Here is an 18,186-nt window from a genome sequence, read left to right as displayed (position 1 = left end):
CTTCCTTCTTAGTGCACAAATACGAGGTTTGTGGCACTCACACAAACATTTACGACCCAAGCTTATGATGGAACCAACGCAACCAAGTATTCCACGCAGCAGCAGCAGGCATAAGCAAAACAAACGCTGCAAGACATGTTAATGATTGATATCATAAATGCATTCAACTAAAACGCTATCCAGTCGCTAAAATTCCAATGGTATCCCCAGTTTTTTTAAACTCCAAGTCATGAATCCCGGGTCCTTCGGACCTCGGGAAGCGCCCACTGCCTCATCCATCTCGACTCCAGCAGTTCCCGGGCCGAAGCCCGGTCCTCGGGGCGGAAAGTGATCATCTGCTTCATCATCTCAATAAACGCCTCCTTCTCGTTCTCCGACATGGTCTTCATGCCATTTTCTCGTCTGCTCTGCTGGATGCTTCGCTCCAGTCTGTCTTCCCATGTGAAGCCCCTGTCGGCGGATTGCACCGGTGTGACATCCATGTCTTCTTCGGCCCAGTATTCGGGTTGGCTTCTTCCGTAGACTGACCACTCTTCTGGTATTTCTCCAAGCAGGTCGGTCTGATCCCTTAGAATCTCGTCTTCGGACAGCGTCCAAGCGTCGAACAATGGTCTTTGTCCCATGACCCCCCAGATCAAGCATCCAAGACTCCAAATATCGGAACTGAAAGATAGCGGCTGGCATGCATCAGGGAACTGAGCCTCGGGTGCTCGGTAGCGTATCGGGGCGTTGCAGTATTGTCGCTTCTCGTTGGAGGGTTTGTACGATTCGCCAAAGTCGCCTAAAAGAATCCTTGCATCCGCCAGAGTCACCTCCTCGCTCTTTTGACCCAACCAAATAGGCAGCACGGCATGGTGAGGCGCGTTTTCGTCGAGGGGTGCCCCATCCAGTCGAGTCACGGGAACCGTTTCGGGTTGACTGTGCTTCTTGTGAAGCTGATCTGGCGAGAGACGTCTAATTCGTTCAGGGAGCCGTAGTAGTACGTTATCCAGGTGCAAGTCTATGCCAAATTAGTTTCTGTGGCAGATCAACGATATCATCTTCTCTCACCTCCATGCACCACGCCGCCCTCGTGGAGGTAGGCCAAGGCCTGAACCACCTGAGCAGCAATGGCTCGGGCAGTCCGCGGCTGGAACAGTCTACAGAACGAAGCGTCCTTGGCGAGACGAAGAGACATCATGGCAGGGTCGTTGACCAAGCACGTATGCCTCCCATTGGGTCCATCAAAGTGAAAGTTGTCCGTCACATGTCGGATAAGTGACTTTCCGGGGTACTTGCTTCCAGGTCTGGCGGCAAGGTGCTGAAGAATGTCTACCTCTGTCGAGTCCTCTCCAAAGTCGGCTAGCACAATCTTCAAGGCGGCATACTTTTGCTTCAGAATATCCCACGAGAGCCATACAGTCGAATAGCCGCCATGTCCAAGCTTGTTGAGGATGAGATAGCGGTTGTTGAGCGTCTCACCCAGTGAGACGGGATGGAAGCCGCCGTGGCAGTACTGCTCAAGGTTCTCGACGTGTTCGATGTAGTTGAAGGTGTACCCCATGCTGATCAGTCTGGCGTTGTGATCCTCCATCAAGGTAGGCTGAGATGCTTGAGCGGCAGTGGCAAGCCCCCGGGTCGCAATCCTCGGTACCATCCCCTTTAGACCAAAACATCTCCTAGCTCCAGATACCAGAGTCAAAGAAGGCCGCCGCAGCGACTTGAAACCGCGAGTCGCCATGTTGTTTCAGTCAGGAGTTGTTGTATAGGTGAGTGGTGTTTGTTGTATGAGCATGTTCAGGGACGGAGGCCAGACGCGTCAAGCCTCTCGTCTTGGGCTACAAGTCTATCCCATACCGGTGCAATGGATGATGACTGAGTAGAGAAACAGACGACATAATAGAGCCGAGCCATGGTTGTTACTCATATGATGATGGTCTGATGGAGACACTCGGTTGAAGGGATGCATTCCGGGGTGGAAGATGCCCCAGGCACCAACTTTTCGGTCAAGTTCCGAGAGGTCCACGGTGTGCGGCTGCAATAATAAAAGAAATCTCGATGGACACACGAAATTAATCGGAGGCTGCCGCAATGCACGTCGCAGCTAGCGCAAGCGCCCGGTTGCTGTGCTGTTGGCTTTCGACGTTGTGTTGACTGACCGCCATGTGGTATGGGACATCTCGGTTGCTGCGTTGACGGTTGCATTTTCGAGTCGCTTCACATGGCGGCAGGGAGCTTGAAAATTTGCCATCAGGTGATAGTACCGTGATTTCGTCCGCCTTGTTTCAACATCTAAGGGGCAAATCAGCTAATTGCCCGAGATGAATCAGGTGAACAGGGCGAGAATGAACAGCAACTTATACCTGAATAGCCGTCATGAAGTTGCATGCTCGGTGTGGCCTGACCTGACTCATATCTTATCTTTGTCCGGGGGAATCGTCTGGGGACTCCATCCGGGGAAGCCATTCAGCCGATCAATCACAGCCGGTCTTCCACGTCCCCACAGTCCATATCGAGTAGTAGCCGGCTTGGGGTTGAACGGCTTGATATTAGCCTATTCGTGTCTGTCTTTGTTGGTTGATATTCTGTGAGATCTGGATAGTCTGGGGAACAACCTTGTCGGGACCTAGTCGTGCAGATTAACCACACTCGAGACATCGCTTGCTAGGAGCTTGAGACCATACACACAAATGTCGCCACTCAGAAGCCAACAGCTCTCAAAGCCTCCTCCTGAGATGACTTGCTTGAACAGACAGGTCGAACTTGACTCGTCCACTTTGCCATACAAATTCATGAGCAAGAGGGTAAGATGAACACCAATTGACGCTGTTTCCTCGTCGAGTACCTTCTTCAATCCCTCCACAACCTCAAGCTCCTCCTCAGCAAACGAGTTCAAGTACAAACACCTCCAAAATCATGAGTCTTGGCATCTCCATTCTCCAGCTGGCAACAGTGCCATGATCTTCGACGTAGACGCAAATCTCAGAACAGCCAGCACTGGCTGGCAGCTGGCAGCTGGCAGCTGGAAATCCATCACGTCCCACCCGTTGATAAAAATCTTGAAAATTTTCTCTCAGAATCTTCTCTCCCCCATTGGTTTCTTGAACACTCGTTTCTTGACCTCTTGTGAACAGAGCTCGTTGTTCGCATTCTTGCATCGTCACTTGACGATTCGATACACCACCGCCTGTAAAAAACACCGTCAATCACTTGATCGCACAGTCAGTGTATCAAAACGGCCAAGATGAGTCTCGAGAAGTTCCTCTTGTCGCTTCTCATCCTCTTCTTCGGCATGGTCTGTCATCATCCATCAGCCACAAACCCAACAGCGTCTCTGACACTTGGCAGGCCCTCGCAGAACCCGACACCACGCTCGGCGACAATAAGTCGGCTCACCCTCTCCTCAAATACACTCCCGGCCCTCTGCCCTCCATCCTTCGCACCATGGTCAAGGACCCCCATGGTCTTCTGCGCGTCGGCACCGATGGCGTGCTCCGCAGCTTCGCTGCCAACTCCTCCGTCCTCGACTACCGTCACCTCTCGTCGGCGCAGACTCACGGCCTTGCCCCCGACGGACGCGGTGTCCTCTCTGAGGCGGCTATCCTGCACTCCCCCCGTGGCGCCGTCAAGGGGCGGGCCTCAGCGGCTGGCGCGGGCCGGCCGGTCGGCGTGGGTGTCCCTGCGGCCAGGAGCACCGATCCCGCCGCAGCTGAAGTCGTCCACCCCGAGATTCTGGGCGAATGTGCTCCCCCGGTTGCGTGCTGGAACAGCACGACCTGCGGCGGTGGGTGCGGCGCGTGCACTTATTTCGGCTTCTTCCCGTACGGACTGTGTCTGTCCGGATGAGCAGAGAAGGGATGAGACAAGCAAGCAGTCAGGATGTTGATGATTATCAAGCGGGGTGTGCATGTACAGGCGGACCAATGTCGACACAACCCGGGGTTGATGCGCACGTCAGAGTCTGGGGTGTCTTCAAGACCGGGAGTGAGGCCGGTTAGAGATTGCACTGCAGGCTGAAAGGATTGGATTGGGTGTGTCTGACTTGCACATGAGGCAGCCACGACAGTTGATCAATATGTACCTCCCTTGCACAATGCATCATTTTTGCTGCTTTACAACCCCTTCACTCGGGGATATGCCGGGGTGATGAATCTGGGGAAACCTGGGGAAACAGGCATCAGATGAAGAGGCCATCAATCATGACAGGATGAGACAAGGTTCCCTTGGTCGACTCGAGATAAGCTCCAACGCCCGCTCTCAACCGCCTTGCATCTGTGTGTCTGCATCTGGTCCGTGTGCCCTCCTTCTTGTTCCCCCTCAACACCATCCCAATATCATGCCTCGCATATCTTCCAACGCCTCTCCCTCCCTCGCTTGCTGTGTCCTCCCCTCCTCGCTTTGCTTTGGGCTGCTGCTGCTGCATACTTCGTCACATATATCCTCGGACTTGGATCCTCCCCACGACCCTCGGGATCTACGCTGCACCTCCTGTCTATCACCCCCGCCTTTCAGCCGCCTAAACGTCTTGGATACATACAGTAGCGCAGCCTTTGGGTGTTATGACCTCAACTGGCGATGCACATGCCAGCCTCAAACGCTGTTTCCGATCCCGGCTCGGCTCTAGAGTGGCTATCATCACAAGCCAACAATGCAGCCTCTACGCACAGCTTGTCCAGCTCACAAGCCATGTCCTGCTTCAACGCTTCGAATTGGCCTACCACGATCCGCGCCGCATCCAATTCCCCGCCCCCGCGTCAATCACACCCCCAATACAGTACTGTACCTATCTTTTGCTTTGTTTAGCCTCTACTTCTCTTATCTCCCTCGCTTCCCCTTGTTCTCGTCTCTCTTTTTATCCAGCCCTCCTTCACTCCGCTCCCCCCTCCATACCCCCAGACGTCCCCCAGACGCCTCCCGCTTGGCGTTGCAGCCACGTCTATGCACTTCCGCCCAATGCCAGAAACGAGACGAGAAACATCCTCGGGAGCCATCTCTTGTCCTCTGTCATGGTTGCCTGACCTTGCCTTTGCTATGCCCTCGCCTAACTTTAGCTCTATGCCTTTCTCTTGGCAATGTCTTCTTGGCAAATTTAACTGTCACTGTGGCACTGATCATGAGATGTAATTGTCACGGTACATGACAGGTAGTTACGAAGTCATTACACTCAACAGTTCACATTGGGCTCAGACAAACAAGTTGCGTCATCTTTCTCTTGATGATGATTATGATGATGCCTCCGAAGCCTGCTCCTTTTTGGGCGGCCTGGGCTATTCATAGCTACTAAGATACAGTGGCTCTCGTCGCTTGGTATTTCCAACACATGGGATCTGTTTTCATCCCACCCGTTCGTGACCTGTTCTCTGTGTGTCTTGCACACCCAACACCTTTTTTTTCGTCATTCCCATGTGTCCTGTAGTCCCGTTCCTTTGTAAATGCGGAAGCATCTCTGTCTTCCTTCAACGCTGGTGGGTATATCGCTTTTTCAAATCAGATCGCCGCGTATCTCATGGAGTTGTAACAAAGAAAACATGCGGCAATTTATGCCAGTAAGAGTATTAGTGTGAGAAGAAATGTCAAGCGGTTGCCGAGGGTTTCAGGATTGTCGGCTGTCAATTGAAGAGTTGGAAACACTGAGTCGGTGAGCATCGAGTTGCTCCAGGCTCTCGTACTCAATGGGGGACTCTTGCATAGGATAGGCCGGGGGGCTTGGGGGCACGTCCTGGTAGACAGGCGGGGCCTCGTTGTCCCAGCTGACGCCCATGCCGGCGTGGTCCGTCATGACAACGCCGTAGTGCATCCGTAGAATGCGGCCGGTGCCCGTCTGTGTTGCGAGTTGTGGCTTGCCCTCGGGCGCGTACTCCCTGGACACGACCAGCTCAATGAGGAGCGAGTGGGTCACCTCGATGCCGTCGTGGGACTTGGTATCGCAAGCATACTTCAGCTCCTTGCTGTGAGACTTGTACTGGTTGGCAAAGTAGTCGAACTCCATCTCAACCTTGCCATCGGTACCGGTAAAGTCCGACTTCCAGCCCTCGTGCAGGTGCTTCTCACCCAGGACACGGACCTCGTTCCGAGGAAGACCCTTCTTCTCGGGGTCTTGAGCTTGGGCGGGGGCGTGTCGCTCACAGGCGGGAGCCACAGTCTTGATCGTCTCCTCGAGCCTCCAGGTAACCTTCTTTAGTCGCCAGAAATCAATCGTCTTGGCCTTCTCGTTACGGCTCATCAAGCCGTCGAGTCGCAGGTTGACTGTGTTGGTACCGGTGGGGTGGATGACGTTGTTGTAGTGGGCACTAGCCTTGATGTTTGTGGGAGGAAAGACTCGGACAGAGTGGTGAGGGATCTCGTTCTCAGGCAGAGAGCGCTTCACGGGGATGGTTCTCTCAAATCGCACGGGCGCGCAAGTGCCAGAGGTAGAGTTGATGCCACGAGTGACGTAGGCATCGGCCTTGAACTCGTAGGAGATGGCGGCCAGGGGGGTATCCATGGTAGCGGGGAGGTGACCACCGAGGAGGATAGAGAAGGGATATGCGTGACGACCCTTTCGAAGTGTGGTAGGGTGAGCGAGCAGTTGCCAGGCCTGGAGCTCAGTGTACTGGTTCTGGCAGTCGGTGCAGTGGCTCTGGAAGGGTCGCTTCTGGAAGACGTGAAGCTTCAGGGATGCCGAGAAGCTGCCAATTTCGACAGCCTCCTCCTTGACATCGAGGAACATCTGGCCCGTGATGAGGGCTCCGGTGCTGTCCTCGGCGTTGCCATGGAAGACAACCGGGGGGCTCTCGATGCTCCAGTCGATGGAAACGGCAGAAACCTGATCCTTGCTCGACTTGCCAAAAGGCAGTGAGATGCGGTGGTGCTTCTTGACGGCGTCTGCGAGGTCGGGCATTCTGACGGCGTGAACTTCTGGTCGATCCTCACCATCAGAGGTGTAAGGGCTGTTTGTGCGTGATCGAGCGACCTTCTTGATCTGCGCAATGTTGCCCGATGAAGTACGGAGGAAGTTGGCCACGCGGTGGGGCATGGCTGCTAAGACTGAAGGAACGACCTTTTGTAAGTCGCTCTAGAAAGGAAGTTGCGGTGGGGGGGGTTGGCGGGTAAGAACGTTCCAGGGACGGGCCCTTGGAAGTCGGCGGCTAATAAGTAGCAGAGACGAGTTTTTGCAAAATCTCTGCACGCTGATGTAATTCTGTTTTGTCGACGCCGGCGCCGATGGCGGGTGCTTCGATTTGATGGCGTCAACCGGGCGGGAGATGGCCAGGGGCAATTGTGCTGTTTTGAGGGTGGCCTTGTGACTTGTTGCAGTCCCTAGTAATGCAATGACGATGCCTTCAAGGGTCCTTTTTAGTTCAGGGAGCCTTGTTTGTGTGCAAAGGGTGTGTGGTCGGCAGGGTTTGGAAGCCGGGTATAAGCTGCAGGTTCTGAGAGCCGATGGCGGGGCGATTCTTGGTTTTCGCTCTTTTCAAGGTCAGGTGCCTCGATTATATGGATGGTCTGCAGAAAGAACGAGTGACTGAAATCAGAACTGGAGATGTGGTCTCGAGTTGATATCCGTCTGCAAGGTCAATTGTGGTTGACTGTCTTGAATCGTTCGGTCTTGGGTTTCTTCGAAAGCTTCGATCGCGTGTAAGTGACGACGATGGCTTGTAAGTGGGAGGGCGGAGGGTTTGTGGTTGGTGTGAGTGGTTGTTGATTGTGTGTGCTGTGAACCTTGTTCAAGTCTGGGGAACTCGATATTCAAGTCGAGATGAGTATGGGGAAGAATGGAGAGAGACTCTTCCTAAACAGAGAGGCAGAGGGCATCACCAAGACTAAATATCTGATCTCAGGACTACGACTCGCAAAGAGCTCCTACGCTGGGCTGGGGGAAACGATGTGTCATAGCAAAGGTTGCCCTGTAATGGCGAGCTTGTAATGTGGCGCCTGGTGGGTATGCACTGACAGGCGGCTCCCGCCTGACTCTCCCACCTCTCCATGCACCCTGGGATGCTCGAGGATTCCCCTGGGCGTGTGGGTTGTGGTTGTGTCGTTGCGGTTCTGGGCAGTAGGGCGTGGCCTGGCCACCGCCGGTGGGTGTGAGACCATCAGGGTGGGCTTGACGACCGGGCCCTCGCAACTGAACACGGGCACAGTCTGGCTGGCTTGGACCTCGCCATGGTCTGTGGAGGAGCACCAGACGGTGCGGTTGGCTGAGAGCGCGACTGTGGGCCTGCGTCTTGGCCTGCCCGACGTTCTGACCTGATGCCCTGAACGGAGCACGGCACAGTGTAACGGACAGTACGAGGAGCAGTACGATGGCGAGCTGCTTGGTGGGTCTAAGAGGAGGGATGTTGGATCTTGCGCAGAACGATCGTGGATCGTGGGACCAGGTTTAATTCCCGTGGGTGGATAGGACATTGCACAGGACAACGGCCATGGAGACGTCGAGACCGTGAGGGAGACGAAACGAACCGACGCTGCCCGGTTGTGGCCGGTTGTCAATTTGCAAGGGGAGCTCTCCATGTTTAGCAAAGTTCGTCCGTTGATACTGACACCAGAAGAATACTGAGACTCCTGATGCAGATGAGTTAGATCTGATGAGCAGGTTGCCCAGGCTTAGCCTGGTGATGTACGGAGTACAGTGTTGCTCAAACATGCTCACTCTCAGAAAGGGAAATTTAGCCCTACTGCGGCATGGCAATTCCGCTTTGCTGATCTGATCCCATGATTCCCCTTCGCTAGGCTGAGTTTGCTGGTGCTGTCTCGGCATGGCTCCCGTCGATTCACACCAATCCATCCCTTCACCCAGCACAGACGGGCCATGTTCCCGAGACTGGCTCCTCGTCAGGAGCACACTAGCCTCAATCCAGTACGCTGTGAGAGAGCGCCCATCAGCAGTGCAAAGCATCGGCACAGCGCGACCGAAGACCGGGCCGGTAGGCGCAGGGGAGGGAGATCCTTTGATCAATCTGTGCCGTTTGAGAGCTTCTCGACTCCCCGTGCCTCGAGCGTTCGGGAACTGCTGTGGGAACAATCGAAGCCAACACCATCAGATGAGGTGAGGTGACGCGATGCGACTGGACAGCACATGACGCTCTAGATGCGACAGAACCACAGCCAACCAGCTTCATACGCCCCGTCTTGTCTGGCTGTTTCTCCTAGACGAGCAATTGAAGCAACGCCATGCCGAGAAAGGCTGTAAGTGATCATACTGCGGAATGCTTAAACGTGCTCAATTGCAAGGAAATTCGGAAATCCGTTGTTCGGAGTGTCGAGAGTCCAGAGTCCGCGGAGACGACATCCAACGCCACACGGGCACTGGCGGCGGCAGATGCAGGGAAGGCACAGAGGGCGTTCCGTCCTCATAGCGCTGTAATTTTTTAGGCTACAGGGCAGGAGTGCGCTAAAGCGTTCCCGTAGCGGGAAGGAGTAGCGCATATCACGGCTCGCAGCGCCTAAAACACGGCAAGTGATCGGACATTCGGACCTTGGAGGGACCGCCCGTGATTCTGGCATCACCAAACTCAACATGATCCAATGCTGCTGCGGTGCATCCCTCTTCTGGCACGGTTGGTTAGGCGTACTCCAGAGCACCTCAGTGCCCGCAGTCGCTGACGCTACAGGCGGTGTACGCCCTCCGGAGCCCTGTCAAGGGGCAGAGTCAGGCGCTGTCTCGTTGAAGGAGGACCCCTGTGGCTTCGTGCGAGAAGAGACAACTGGAACCTCGTCCACACCAGCCGACCTCAGGTGCCGCTCCTGAGGTTCTGTGCCCGGAGCTGGACAGGTCAGCAGAAGCAAAAAGCTTCTGCCCGGAGGTACCAAGCCCGACTCTCGGCCGATGGAGACGCCGGCTTGCCCCACTGGGAAATTCTCGTTTCTGGTCCCTGAAAGGCATCAGCCGGACATGGCCGGTTGTCACCATGGAACAGCACAGAACGGTTCTGGCGGCTAAACTACGTCTCCCGTCGCGGTTGCACTGTGAGTCGCCGCATACGACACATGGTCCAAACATACGAGACGACATCATCTACTCCAGATTCGACTTGACCAGTAATAGATTGCGCGTCCGGGTTGATGATGCGGAGCAAACTGGCTGGGGTCTGGGGATTGCCTCTTTCTCGTCGATTCCGACTTACTACGTAGTACATATTGTTAGGCCACTATCCAAGCCCTCTTCACATGTTGGCTTGCAGATGTTCTGCCGGGTGCGTTGGCATGGATGTGAGGTGTCTATCCGGTAATAATGCGAATGGCTGCTTGATCAGCTTGTTCAAAGCTGGGCAAAGGGAGTCAAATGGCACATTCAAGCAGCCAAGAGCAACTGCACGGGCATGAACAGCCGCATCAACCACAGCAGATGCTGCAAAGCCGACAACAAAACGGCCAGGTCCAGTAAGATGCCGACTCTGCTCCCTTGCAAGTCGTCTGAAGCAGGCGCCTCAAACTTGGCATGTCCATCATGTGAGCAACGCCCTTACCCCGGCTTCTTTACATAACCACGTCCGTTTTCAATGGGAGTCATCGAATTGCCGATCATCACGCTCATACTGTATCCTGCTTTGATCTGTCACTTTATCCTGTTCTCGTGAGAACTTCCAGATCCCCCAGCGTCCTCGACTCACCTGTGACGACTTGTTTACAGCCCAGCGCCCAGCCGTCACACGTCAGGTGGCCGGTCTCAGATTTTGCACCTCCGGTGCCGGGCCCGCCAAACAAGGCCAGACTAAGAGAGCGAAAAACTTCTTCGATGGAAGGCGTATCCACATCATTCATGCCGGTTCCGCTCTGAGCTCATCAGGCAAAACGGTGACCTTCTTACGTCTTTGACGCTGGCCTGGTTCCTTGGCCGTCAGCTGGTCTCTTTGACAGGGCCAGTGCTGAATGGTGCAATCCACTCGAATCCAGCGCCTTTCCTCCTGCGACTGAGCACAGTGGGGGTACGTTGTGGGGCTCTTTCCTTGGTCACCATGGGATGAAAATTTTTCTTGAGCGTGACGGTGGAATGTGGGAAGGGACGGAGCCGAGTTACCGTACGTTAAGGTGAAAGGGCACGAGCCAATCGCGGTTGGAAGTCGAATGGAAGGCCACACCGCGGTGGGTACGTACCGATCTGCACCGTGCCAGCCCGTCCCGTTTCCTCTCACCTTCTAGGCGAGCACGTCCCTGACCTCGCTTTCCTTGTTGGTCCGTCATCATTCTGGCGTCTTCGACCATACCATCATCGGTCGTCGAACGGTGCCATGCCATCCAAAGATCCTGGGAAAAACTCTGAACCTGAATAACCGCCTCCACAGTTTTCCAAGGCACTAACACAATTGCGGTCGTGCTCTCACGGTGCCTTCGATTTGGAGCTTCGATCTTGTAATAGTCAAGGGGTCTATTACTGGAGCCGAGTCGACACCCAAGACGAGCGTTCCTTGAATCTTGCGGCATGACGACTTGATTGGCCCGTCACCCACGTGGACCTTCTGGAATACACGCACGCCCTTCCACGTAACGATTCGATCACGGCATCGTGAAGCAGATTTGTTGCATCAGCAAGGTTTGCGGCCAACGAGGCCTTCCATGGTGAGATAATCTATGTACTACGGAGATCGCTCTCCTATTGTCGTGGAGGTCCAACAACCGACGAGTCACAGACGTCCAACCACACGAGGCATCGCGGTGTGTCACTCTGGTCTCACAACACGTGGCTCGACATTGTCGCCAGTGTCAACTTACAGTTGTAGTTTGATGCCACATGGGCTTCACATTCTATACTTCCAGCATTCGAGTCGTGTATGCGAGTCAACTATCCACACTAGTGAATCACATCACATTAACATCGCCAATTTGAACACCAACACGACCGGGACCTTGTTGCCACAGCGTCAGTGTTCCAAAGCCACTCAGACCATGAGATCGGGCGCTCAAACCTTCTCGATGAAGCAGATCTCACTCTCATCCCGTCTCAGATACGTAGACCTGGGTGACGTGTTTAGGGTATCTGTTCGCTTGAAGCTTTACCCTCATCCCCACGGATCTCGACAGTTGGGCCACACCAGAATATTCCCTGCTCCATGCCTTAGTCGCGGGTACTCCCACCCCGAAGAAGCACCAGAAGCATCTCCGCCTTTGGTATCGAACGTCTACTGACCCCATCGCGGAGTCAGGTCTGGAGGTTCTGATGCGGTCTAAAGTGGATCTTAACCACCATCTCAGCTTCTTTTTCTTGTTCTTCGCCACCAGCACCTGAGTCCCACACGCACGCGCACGTTTGCTTGCGCAAGGCCTCCGGCTCTCAACCACTCAACATCAACTCTGAGGATGCCAAGTTCTTGTTGACAGAGACAAAGATCGGCGACTACATATGCGGCGCAAGCCATGCCCGAAGCCTCCCTCGGCATAACCCGAATCAAGACGAGCCGCATCTTACATGCTGCAGTTCTCGACAAAAACCCTTCACCTTTCAAGGGACCTGGCTGTTTTGCAAGGGTGTGTAACGTAACGCATTGCTCGTTCCTGACGATCCATCGCCAGCCACACAGTGCCTTTCCCGTTACCTAAGAAGCCTCGCAACCTTGGTCGGCCACCACCCTTCATCAACTTTCCACGCCCTTTCACACCCTGTCTCCTGGAAGACCAGATTGGCCGAGTCTGCCTCACACGGCCCTGAGCCACATCTCATCGTGAGAACCCCTTGGGTGTTCGCGACTCAGCCCTGTCACCCTACCCTGGTTCGTCGCCATCTCGGGAACCGCCTCTTTACGATGGTGCAATCATGGGCCAAACCAGCGCAACGTGCCTCCAGGCGTCAGCTCTAGACTTTGGCCTTGGCCCTCGTTCCTCAATGGCTGGTTCTAAATTATTACCTGAGCATCAATGGATTCAGGCCAAATGAACGACAAATTCGCCATCACTTACACCATTGCTGCTAGGCCATCACATCATGGAAACCCGCCCTAGATCGAATTCTCTCGACCAGGCTTGGCAAATCGATTTTTAGCTGGGGGCCACTCTCCCACCACCAATATTGTGTGCACGGGCACCTTGCTAACCACACGTCTTTTCATTTTTCTCCTTCTCTAGCTCAGAAAAGCGTGGGCCAAGCGCCGGTTTTGAGCCGCATTTGAACTTGGTGCGCGGGCCATTTACGCTATTATTATACCATGGGATCCTCTTTATCAATCACAAGACGGCATGAGACTTTTGGTGGGTTCTTTGAGATTTCTCCCTCAGCTCCGTTCCACCTCACGACAATCCCACGGATGTTTCATCTCCAACCTGTCCCGACACCAAGCGGTTAATGCCGGTGAAGACACTGTGAATGGGAATGGAGTCAATTTCGGCGTCCCTTGCCCTGTTTGTTTGGCTGAGAGCAAGGGCTTCTGAGACAGGCTTCGGTAGCGGTCTGAGTAACGGAACGGTAATTGCTACCCGTTCATGATCGAATCTGGCATCAACTGCATTGTTTGGGCTCCAAGAGGGCCCACGGCAAATCTGCAGACGAGATTAAGCCCAAGGAAGAAAAAACTTGGCTTCAGCACGGTTGCGCCCGAGTCTGCAACGGCGGCGATCGATAGGCATCAGTCGATGAGGCTCTATTTTACATAAACTACTACCCGCCAAGATCGATCTTCATGGCCCAAACATCTTTGTATGCGGCGGAGCTCCATGCAAGCTCGCCCAGAGTCTCGAGCTTACCAAGGGGTACAGAATAACCGTGAGCCGCTTGGCGCCGCATCGGCACAAGGCGCCGTAGCGGCCACGGAGCTCCTCCTCAAAACCGATCGCGACAGTCCTTGTGAGCTCCGGCTCTCACTTGTCCTGCTTAACGGAGCCAAGGCCTGGGACGGACACGAAGCTCCTCGGGCGTGGTTCACCTGGCACAGTGCTTGCGCTGACCTTGCCCTTGGTTACGGATCCATACCCTTGTATGCCCTGTATTCCTCTGCCGACTGTGACCCTTCCGATGCCTGTGCATCATGTGCCTAATTCTCGGCCTGGCCTTGGTAGGTCCCTGGTCTCCCTGCTCAATGCGTCCATCTGAACGGCTGTAACCCTGGCCGGCGACGTCCGTGCCAACATGGGCCGTTTCTTGGGATCATCAAGCAAACGGACCATTTCGGCAGACCTGTCATATGGTGCAGCTCCCGATTTCTGCTGCAACACGCCAGTGCTTCAAACGGCGGAGGGCGTGATGTGGAAGCACAAGTCAGCCTGCCATCTCCTGTCCGTCAAGCTGGCTCTTCTCTCGGTGTCAATAAACGATACCCATGGTCTCGGCGACGTGTTTGTCTTGCCATTGCAATAGAATTGCACCATAGTTTGGCCGGCCTTGGCAGTTGGTTCCTTAGTTTGAGCACCCTTTTTGAGCTTCATTACGAAACTCGTCAGGGTCGGAATAAGCTACCTACGACAGCAGCCACGTTCTCATGAGATATGGGTAGGGGTTGCAGGGGTAGCTCTGGGATGGTTACCAAGATCCTGAAGCCTGTTCCCGCTCCTGGTGTCTGGGTTATTTCGGCTCGCGTGACCGAATCTCGAGTGAGCGACAGCGATTCCTTCGGCGACCAGCTAGATGATGCCTTGTGAGGACAGACCAGGTAGCGCCCCTATGAGAGACGAGTGTCGTCGGTTCCGTGGTGTCAACTCCTAAAACACCGGTCAGGTGACCGCGGTTGGCAGTCGTTGATCTCTCGGGCTCAGCAGGACGACCATAAACTACGTGCATGAGATCTACGAGTTGGGCGGGCGCCACTCCCTAGCAACATCTAGAGATAGCACATGCATTATCCAATTACAGAGCTGCCCAGATTCTCAGAACGCTAGCTGATATCTTTCATCCTCTGCCGAGAGACTGTCCGGGGATTCCGGGGTTGAAGATAAGTTCCCTTCTGGGGAATGATAAGGCTGCTTGAGATAAGAGCGTGTGGGCTCATGACAGATAGGGCTGCCTGAATGGGCTTTGATAGATAGGCCTGGAAACTGCCGCCTCTGACACAGTGCCAAAAGGCCGTGTATGGGTTTTCTATCCATGTGGGTAAAGTGAAGAAAAAATCTTCACACCGAAACCGGTTTGATGGGTTCACGATGGTGTTGTGTGTTTTCACCAAGCAAGTCCCCCTATCCGGGCTTTCCCCCTGACAACCAGCCGAGTGACAATGCACGATGAGACAATCTATTTCTATAGAGGAAAAGTGGGCTTCCTACATCACCTACAACCTTGAATTGTGTGCCTGATTCCTTTTAAGGTTCTTTGACTCATAGTCGGTGGGCTTGTGGACCCTACATCGTTCATAATGACACAACTTGGACTCTAAGCGAGGTGTATCGAGATCGAGCGGGTTTCACCGATGTCGATGAGAGGGGAGCTGACATGGTAGAAGCTGGTTGTCATAGTTGTAGGTCTGAGCTTTCGCAGAATGTCACGATATCTCTAAGTGTTGAGATGTTGGGCTTGGCTACCCTGAGGTACACGGGTATTCGATAAGAGAAGTGATCTAGTATCAACACGACGAGGGCTCTAAACATGACTTCATGTATCATTGGAATACGTTTTCTATGATCAAGTCCAATCACTCCATCTCGAACCCTGCCAATACACGTTCCCATCCTTCTCAAACTGAGGCCCCTCGGCGTCAATGATGTGGCCCAGCTCGCAGCGAGAATACTCGACTCGAGTTTGCTGTGCGTAAAACCCATCGAAGCGAGGCGATAGTGCATCGCGCAGACTTTTCACGTTGCCTTGAGGGTGGAGGGCTGCCCATGGCTGAGAGCAGGTCGATCCCTTGCAGGACTTGAGCACGAAGAGGAGGGAATCCAATCTTGGGACTACATCCTCGAGAGGATATCCTAGGATTGTTGTTCGAGAAGCTAGATCTACTTCATCTGTGTGAAGAAGGTTTCTAAGCTGACCCGGGTCCGTCTGTATAGGTTAGTCACCTGTTCGAGTGGTGTACTCTCGATCACTTACAGTCATGTCATACAACTCCTTCTCGTTGGTGCACCAGACAGAGTAGTACAGGTTATAGTCCTGACCAACGACCCGTAGAGCCTTGTAGGTGTTGTTGAAGATTCTCTTGTCTTCGCCACCGTTGAAACCCCATTTGCCCTCGCTGATGGCCCAGCCCCAATACTCGACGTTGACGTGCTCGCGAGTTCGGGGAGCATCTTCCAGCTCTGAAGCAGAGAGGGGAATTGGGGACCCATCAAAGTCAGCCCTGAGAGGCGCACCGACAAGTGACAAGATCGTGGGCACGAGGTCGACATGTGCTGTGACTGCCTCGGAGATGCCTCCCTTTGGCACACCGGGACCACGGACGATGAGCGGGATGTTGATATCCTCCTCGTAGCTACACTCTTTTCCGGGCTGGAGACGATGCTGGCTGATGTGATAGCCGTTATCGGTCGTGTAAAAGATGTAAGTGTTATCTAGAATACCGTGCTTCTCAAGCCTTTCAACTAGACCCTCGACAAGTTCATCCACGGCTTGGAGAGCCTGAATGCGACCCCTGTAATGACGATCATTAAACTCGACCATTTCATCGGTGAGTTTAGGCTGACGTCTGATCCAGTCTCCCCCGAAGGCTTATCGGGGTTGAAGTTTTCCGTCCTCGGGACCTTGGCGTCTGGGAAGAGATGCTCATGTCTCTTTGCGGCTTTAGGGAAGTTCACGCGGAAGAGGTCGTCAGAGACTGGCACATCATCGTCTGGCCCCTTGACAGGGTTGAGTCTCGTACTGTTGACGTTGCTGTGTGGTGCTATGGGCGCAATACCGAGGAAGAATGGTTCGCCAGCTGCGACGGCATCGTCGAGGAAGCCATAGGCTTTGCTGGCTACCAAGTCGGTGGAGTACTCGCCGAGATGGTTCTTGGGCTTTTCGTGGTCTCTCTGGAAGGTTGCGTTCCAGTAGTCATATGTGTTAGGGTCCAGGAGGAAGTCCTGATGGTGTTAGTTCAAGGCTTGAGAGAGACAATCTTGTTCACTGACTGAGCTATTCCATCCTTTGAGATGAGGACTGTCATAGTTCCACACGGTATGGGCGTTAAACATCTTGCCGGTATAGAATGTGTTGTAACCGGCATTTTGAAGCCACACGGGGAGGTAGTTCTCGTTGTGACCATTCTTTACAAAAATCGGAAACCCGCCTTTCAAAATTTAGAAGGTTGAGATCTCAGAGATATGGACCAGACTCACCATATGGAGGATTCAAGTCAGTCACGTTGGTGTTGTGAGCAAGCTTCCCCGTCCACAGGCTGGCGCGAGATGGGCAGCACACAGCAGTGGTGCAAAAGTGACGCTTGTATGCAGTTCCTTGATCGATAAGATGCTTCTGAATTAAAGGAGTAAACTTTAACGAGTCCATATGAAGGTCCTGGTCGTCAGTGAGGACAAAGACGATATTCGGCCGAGTGGGCTTCTCCTCCGGCCCGGAGCCGAACAACGGCGCTTGGCTATCTTGGGCCTTGGCAACGGCCCATAACGCAAGCGCAGCTTGAACCGACTTGAGCTTCATCTCGACACACTTGTTGTTCAATGTCTCTTTCGAGATGATAAAAATCCGCTTCTGCGAATTGAGCTGTATCTACTCCATCTGGCGGAACTCGTCTCGGATCTCGCAGCCGTTTTCTGCCTAGATTCGGAGACCCGGTCTCCAGATTACGGGCCGGGATAGTTGATGATGTGCTCAACCCCATGGATCACGCCAATGCTGAGCAACGTATTGATCAACGCTAAAGTGTGGTTCTCTGCGTCTTCTAGTGGGAAAATTCAGCGACGACCCGACGAGTTCCAAGAAAAATTGTGATCTGTGAGGAAGATTTGGTCTTGGTTGATTGAGTATCAGGTCTTGGTAGTTGATAGAGCCTAGACTAGATAGATTGATAGCTTAGAGGTTCAACAGTCTATCCATCTCCCCCCAAACAAGTACGGAAATACGGCAAATCTCAGATACTGCCGAGCACGGGGCATCGCATTCACCGATGATTACTCACATAGAAATCTCAATACGCGTACATACAGCCCAATTGCACCGCGCGGTCAAGTTTCAAAAGCTCGATGTCGCAATTCCATAGTTCGATAGCATCAGACACAAGAACCACAGTGGTCCGGGCTACAGTGGGCCGTGGCCTGGCATCTCCGGACGGTAGTACTCGCCGCCGGCATCAAGCTATCTAGGGCAGAACGTCGTAGCAGTATGGAGTCGCACCGCGTCGCCCCGACAGACATGTCCGTAACAGGCAATTCTAGACACGT

The 18,186-nt window shown here is 53.9% G+C and overlaps 6 protein-coding genes across 6 annotated transcripts; 2 read left to right on the top strand and 4 right to left on the bottom strand.

Annotated features, from left to right (window-relative positions):
• Nucleotides 1-227: 227 nt before the first annotated feature.
• MRS44_008807 (uncharacterized protein) lies at nt 228-1,720 on the bottom strand (the record flags this gene model as incomplete). Its single annotated transcript, XM_046269687.2, has 2 exons — nt 228-1,000; nt 1,051-1,720. 2 exons carry the CDS (start codon nt 1,718-1,720, stop codon nt 228-230), a joined length of 1,443 nt encoding a protein of 480 aa, XP_046132263.2.
• Nucleotides 1,721-3,223: 1,503 nt separating this feature from the next.
• MRS44_008806 (uncharacterized protein) lies at nt 3,224-3,825 on the top strand (the record flags this gene model as incomplete). Its single annotated transcript, XM_046273858.2, has 2 exons — nt 3,224-3,274; nt 3,328-3,825. The coding sequence occupies 2 exons, from the start codon at nt 3,224-3,226 to the stop codon at nt 3,823-3,825; spliced, it is 549 nt and encodes a 182-aa protein (XP_046132262.1).
• Nucleotides 3,826-5,572: 1,747 nt separating this feature from the next.
• On the bottom strand, nt 5,573-6,994 carry MRS44_008805 (uncharacterized protein; the record flags this gene model as incomplete). The annotated part of the gene is made up of 1 exon (XM_046269686.2): nt 5,573-6,994. One exon carries the CDS (start codon nt 6,992-6,994, stop codon nt 5,573-5,575), a length of 1,422 nt encoding a protein of 473 aa, XP_046132261.1.
• An 807-nt stretch (nt 6,995-7,801) lies between these two features.
• On the bottom strand, nt 7,802-8,675 carry MRS44_008804 (uncharacterized protein; the record flags this gene model as incomplete). Its single annotated transcript, XM_046269684.2, has 2 exons — nt 7,802-8,306; nt 8,638-8,675. The coding sequence occupies 2 exons, from the start codon at nt 8,673-8,675 to the stop codon at nt 7,802-7,804; spliced, it is 543 nt and encodes a 180-aa protein (XP_046132260.2).
• A 42-nt stretch (nt 8,676-8,717) lies between these two features.
• On the top strand, nt 8,718-9,901 carry MRS44_008803 (uncharacterized protein; the record flags this gene model as incomplete). Its single annotated transcript, XM_065621065.1, has 4 exons — nt 8,718-9,007; nt 9,059-9,147; nt 9,420-9,696; nt 9,742-9,901. The coding sequence occupies 4 exons, from the start codon at nt 8,718-8,720 to the stop codon at nt 9,899-9,901; spliced, it is 816 nt and encodes a 271-aa protein (XP_065477137.1).
• Nucleotides 9,902-15,496: 5,595 nt separating this feature from the next.
• MRS44_008802 (uncharacterized protein) lies at nt 15,497-17,446 on the bottom strand (the record flags this gene model as incomplete). The annotated part of the gene is made up of 5 exons (XM_065621064.1): nt 15,497-15,856; nt 15,905-16,429; nt 16,495-16,872; nt 16,921-17,078; nt 17,128-17,446. The coding sequence occupies 5 exons, from the start codon at nt 17,444-17,446 to the stop codon at nt 15,497-15,499; spliced, it is 1,740 nt and encodes a 579-aa protein (XP_065477136.1).
• Nucleotides 17,447-18,186: the final 740 nt, after the last annotated feature.

Source organism: Fusarium solani (genome assembly GCF_023522795.1).
Source record: "Fusarium solani strain SB1 chromosome Unknown bctg00000005, whole genome shotgun sequence".
NCBI classification, from domain to species: Eukaryota; Fungi; Ascomycota; class Sordariomycetes; order Hypocreales; family Nectriaceae; genus Fusarium; species Fusarium solani.
The sequence above is the reverse complement of the archived record's forward strand: the minus strand, read 5'-3'. Positions and strand labels throughout refer to the sequence as shown.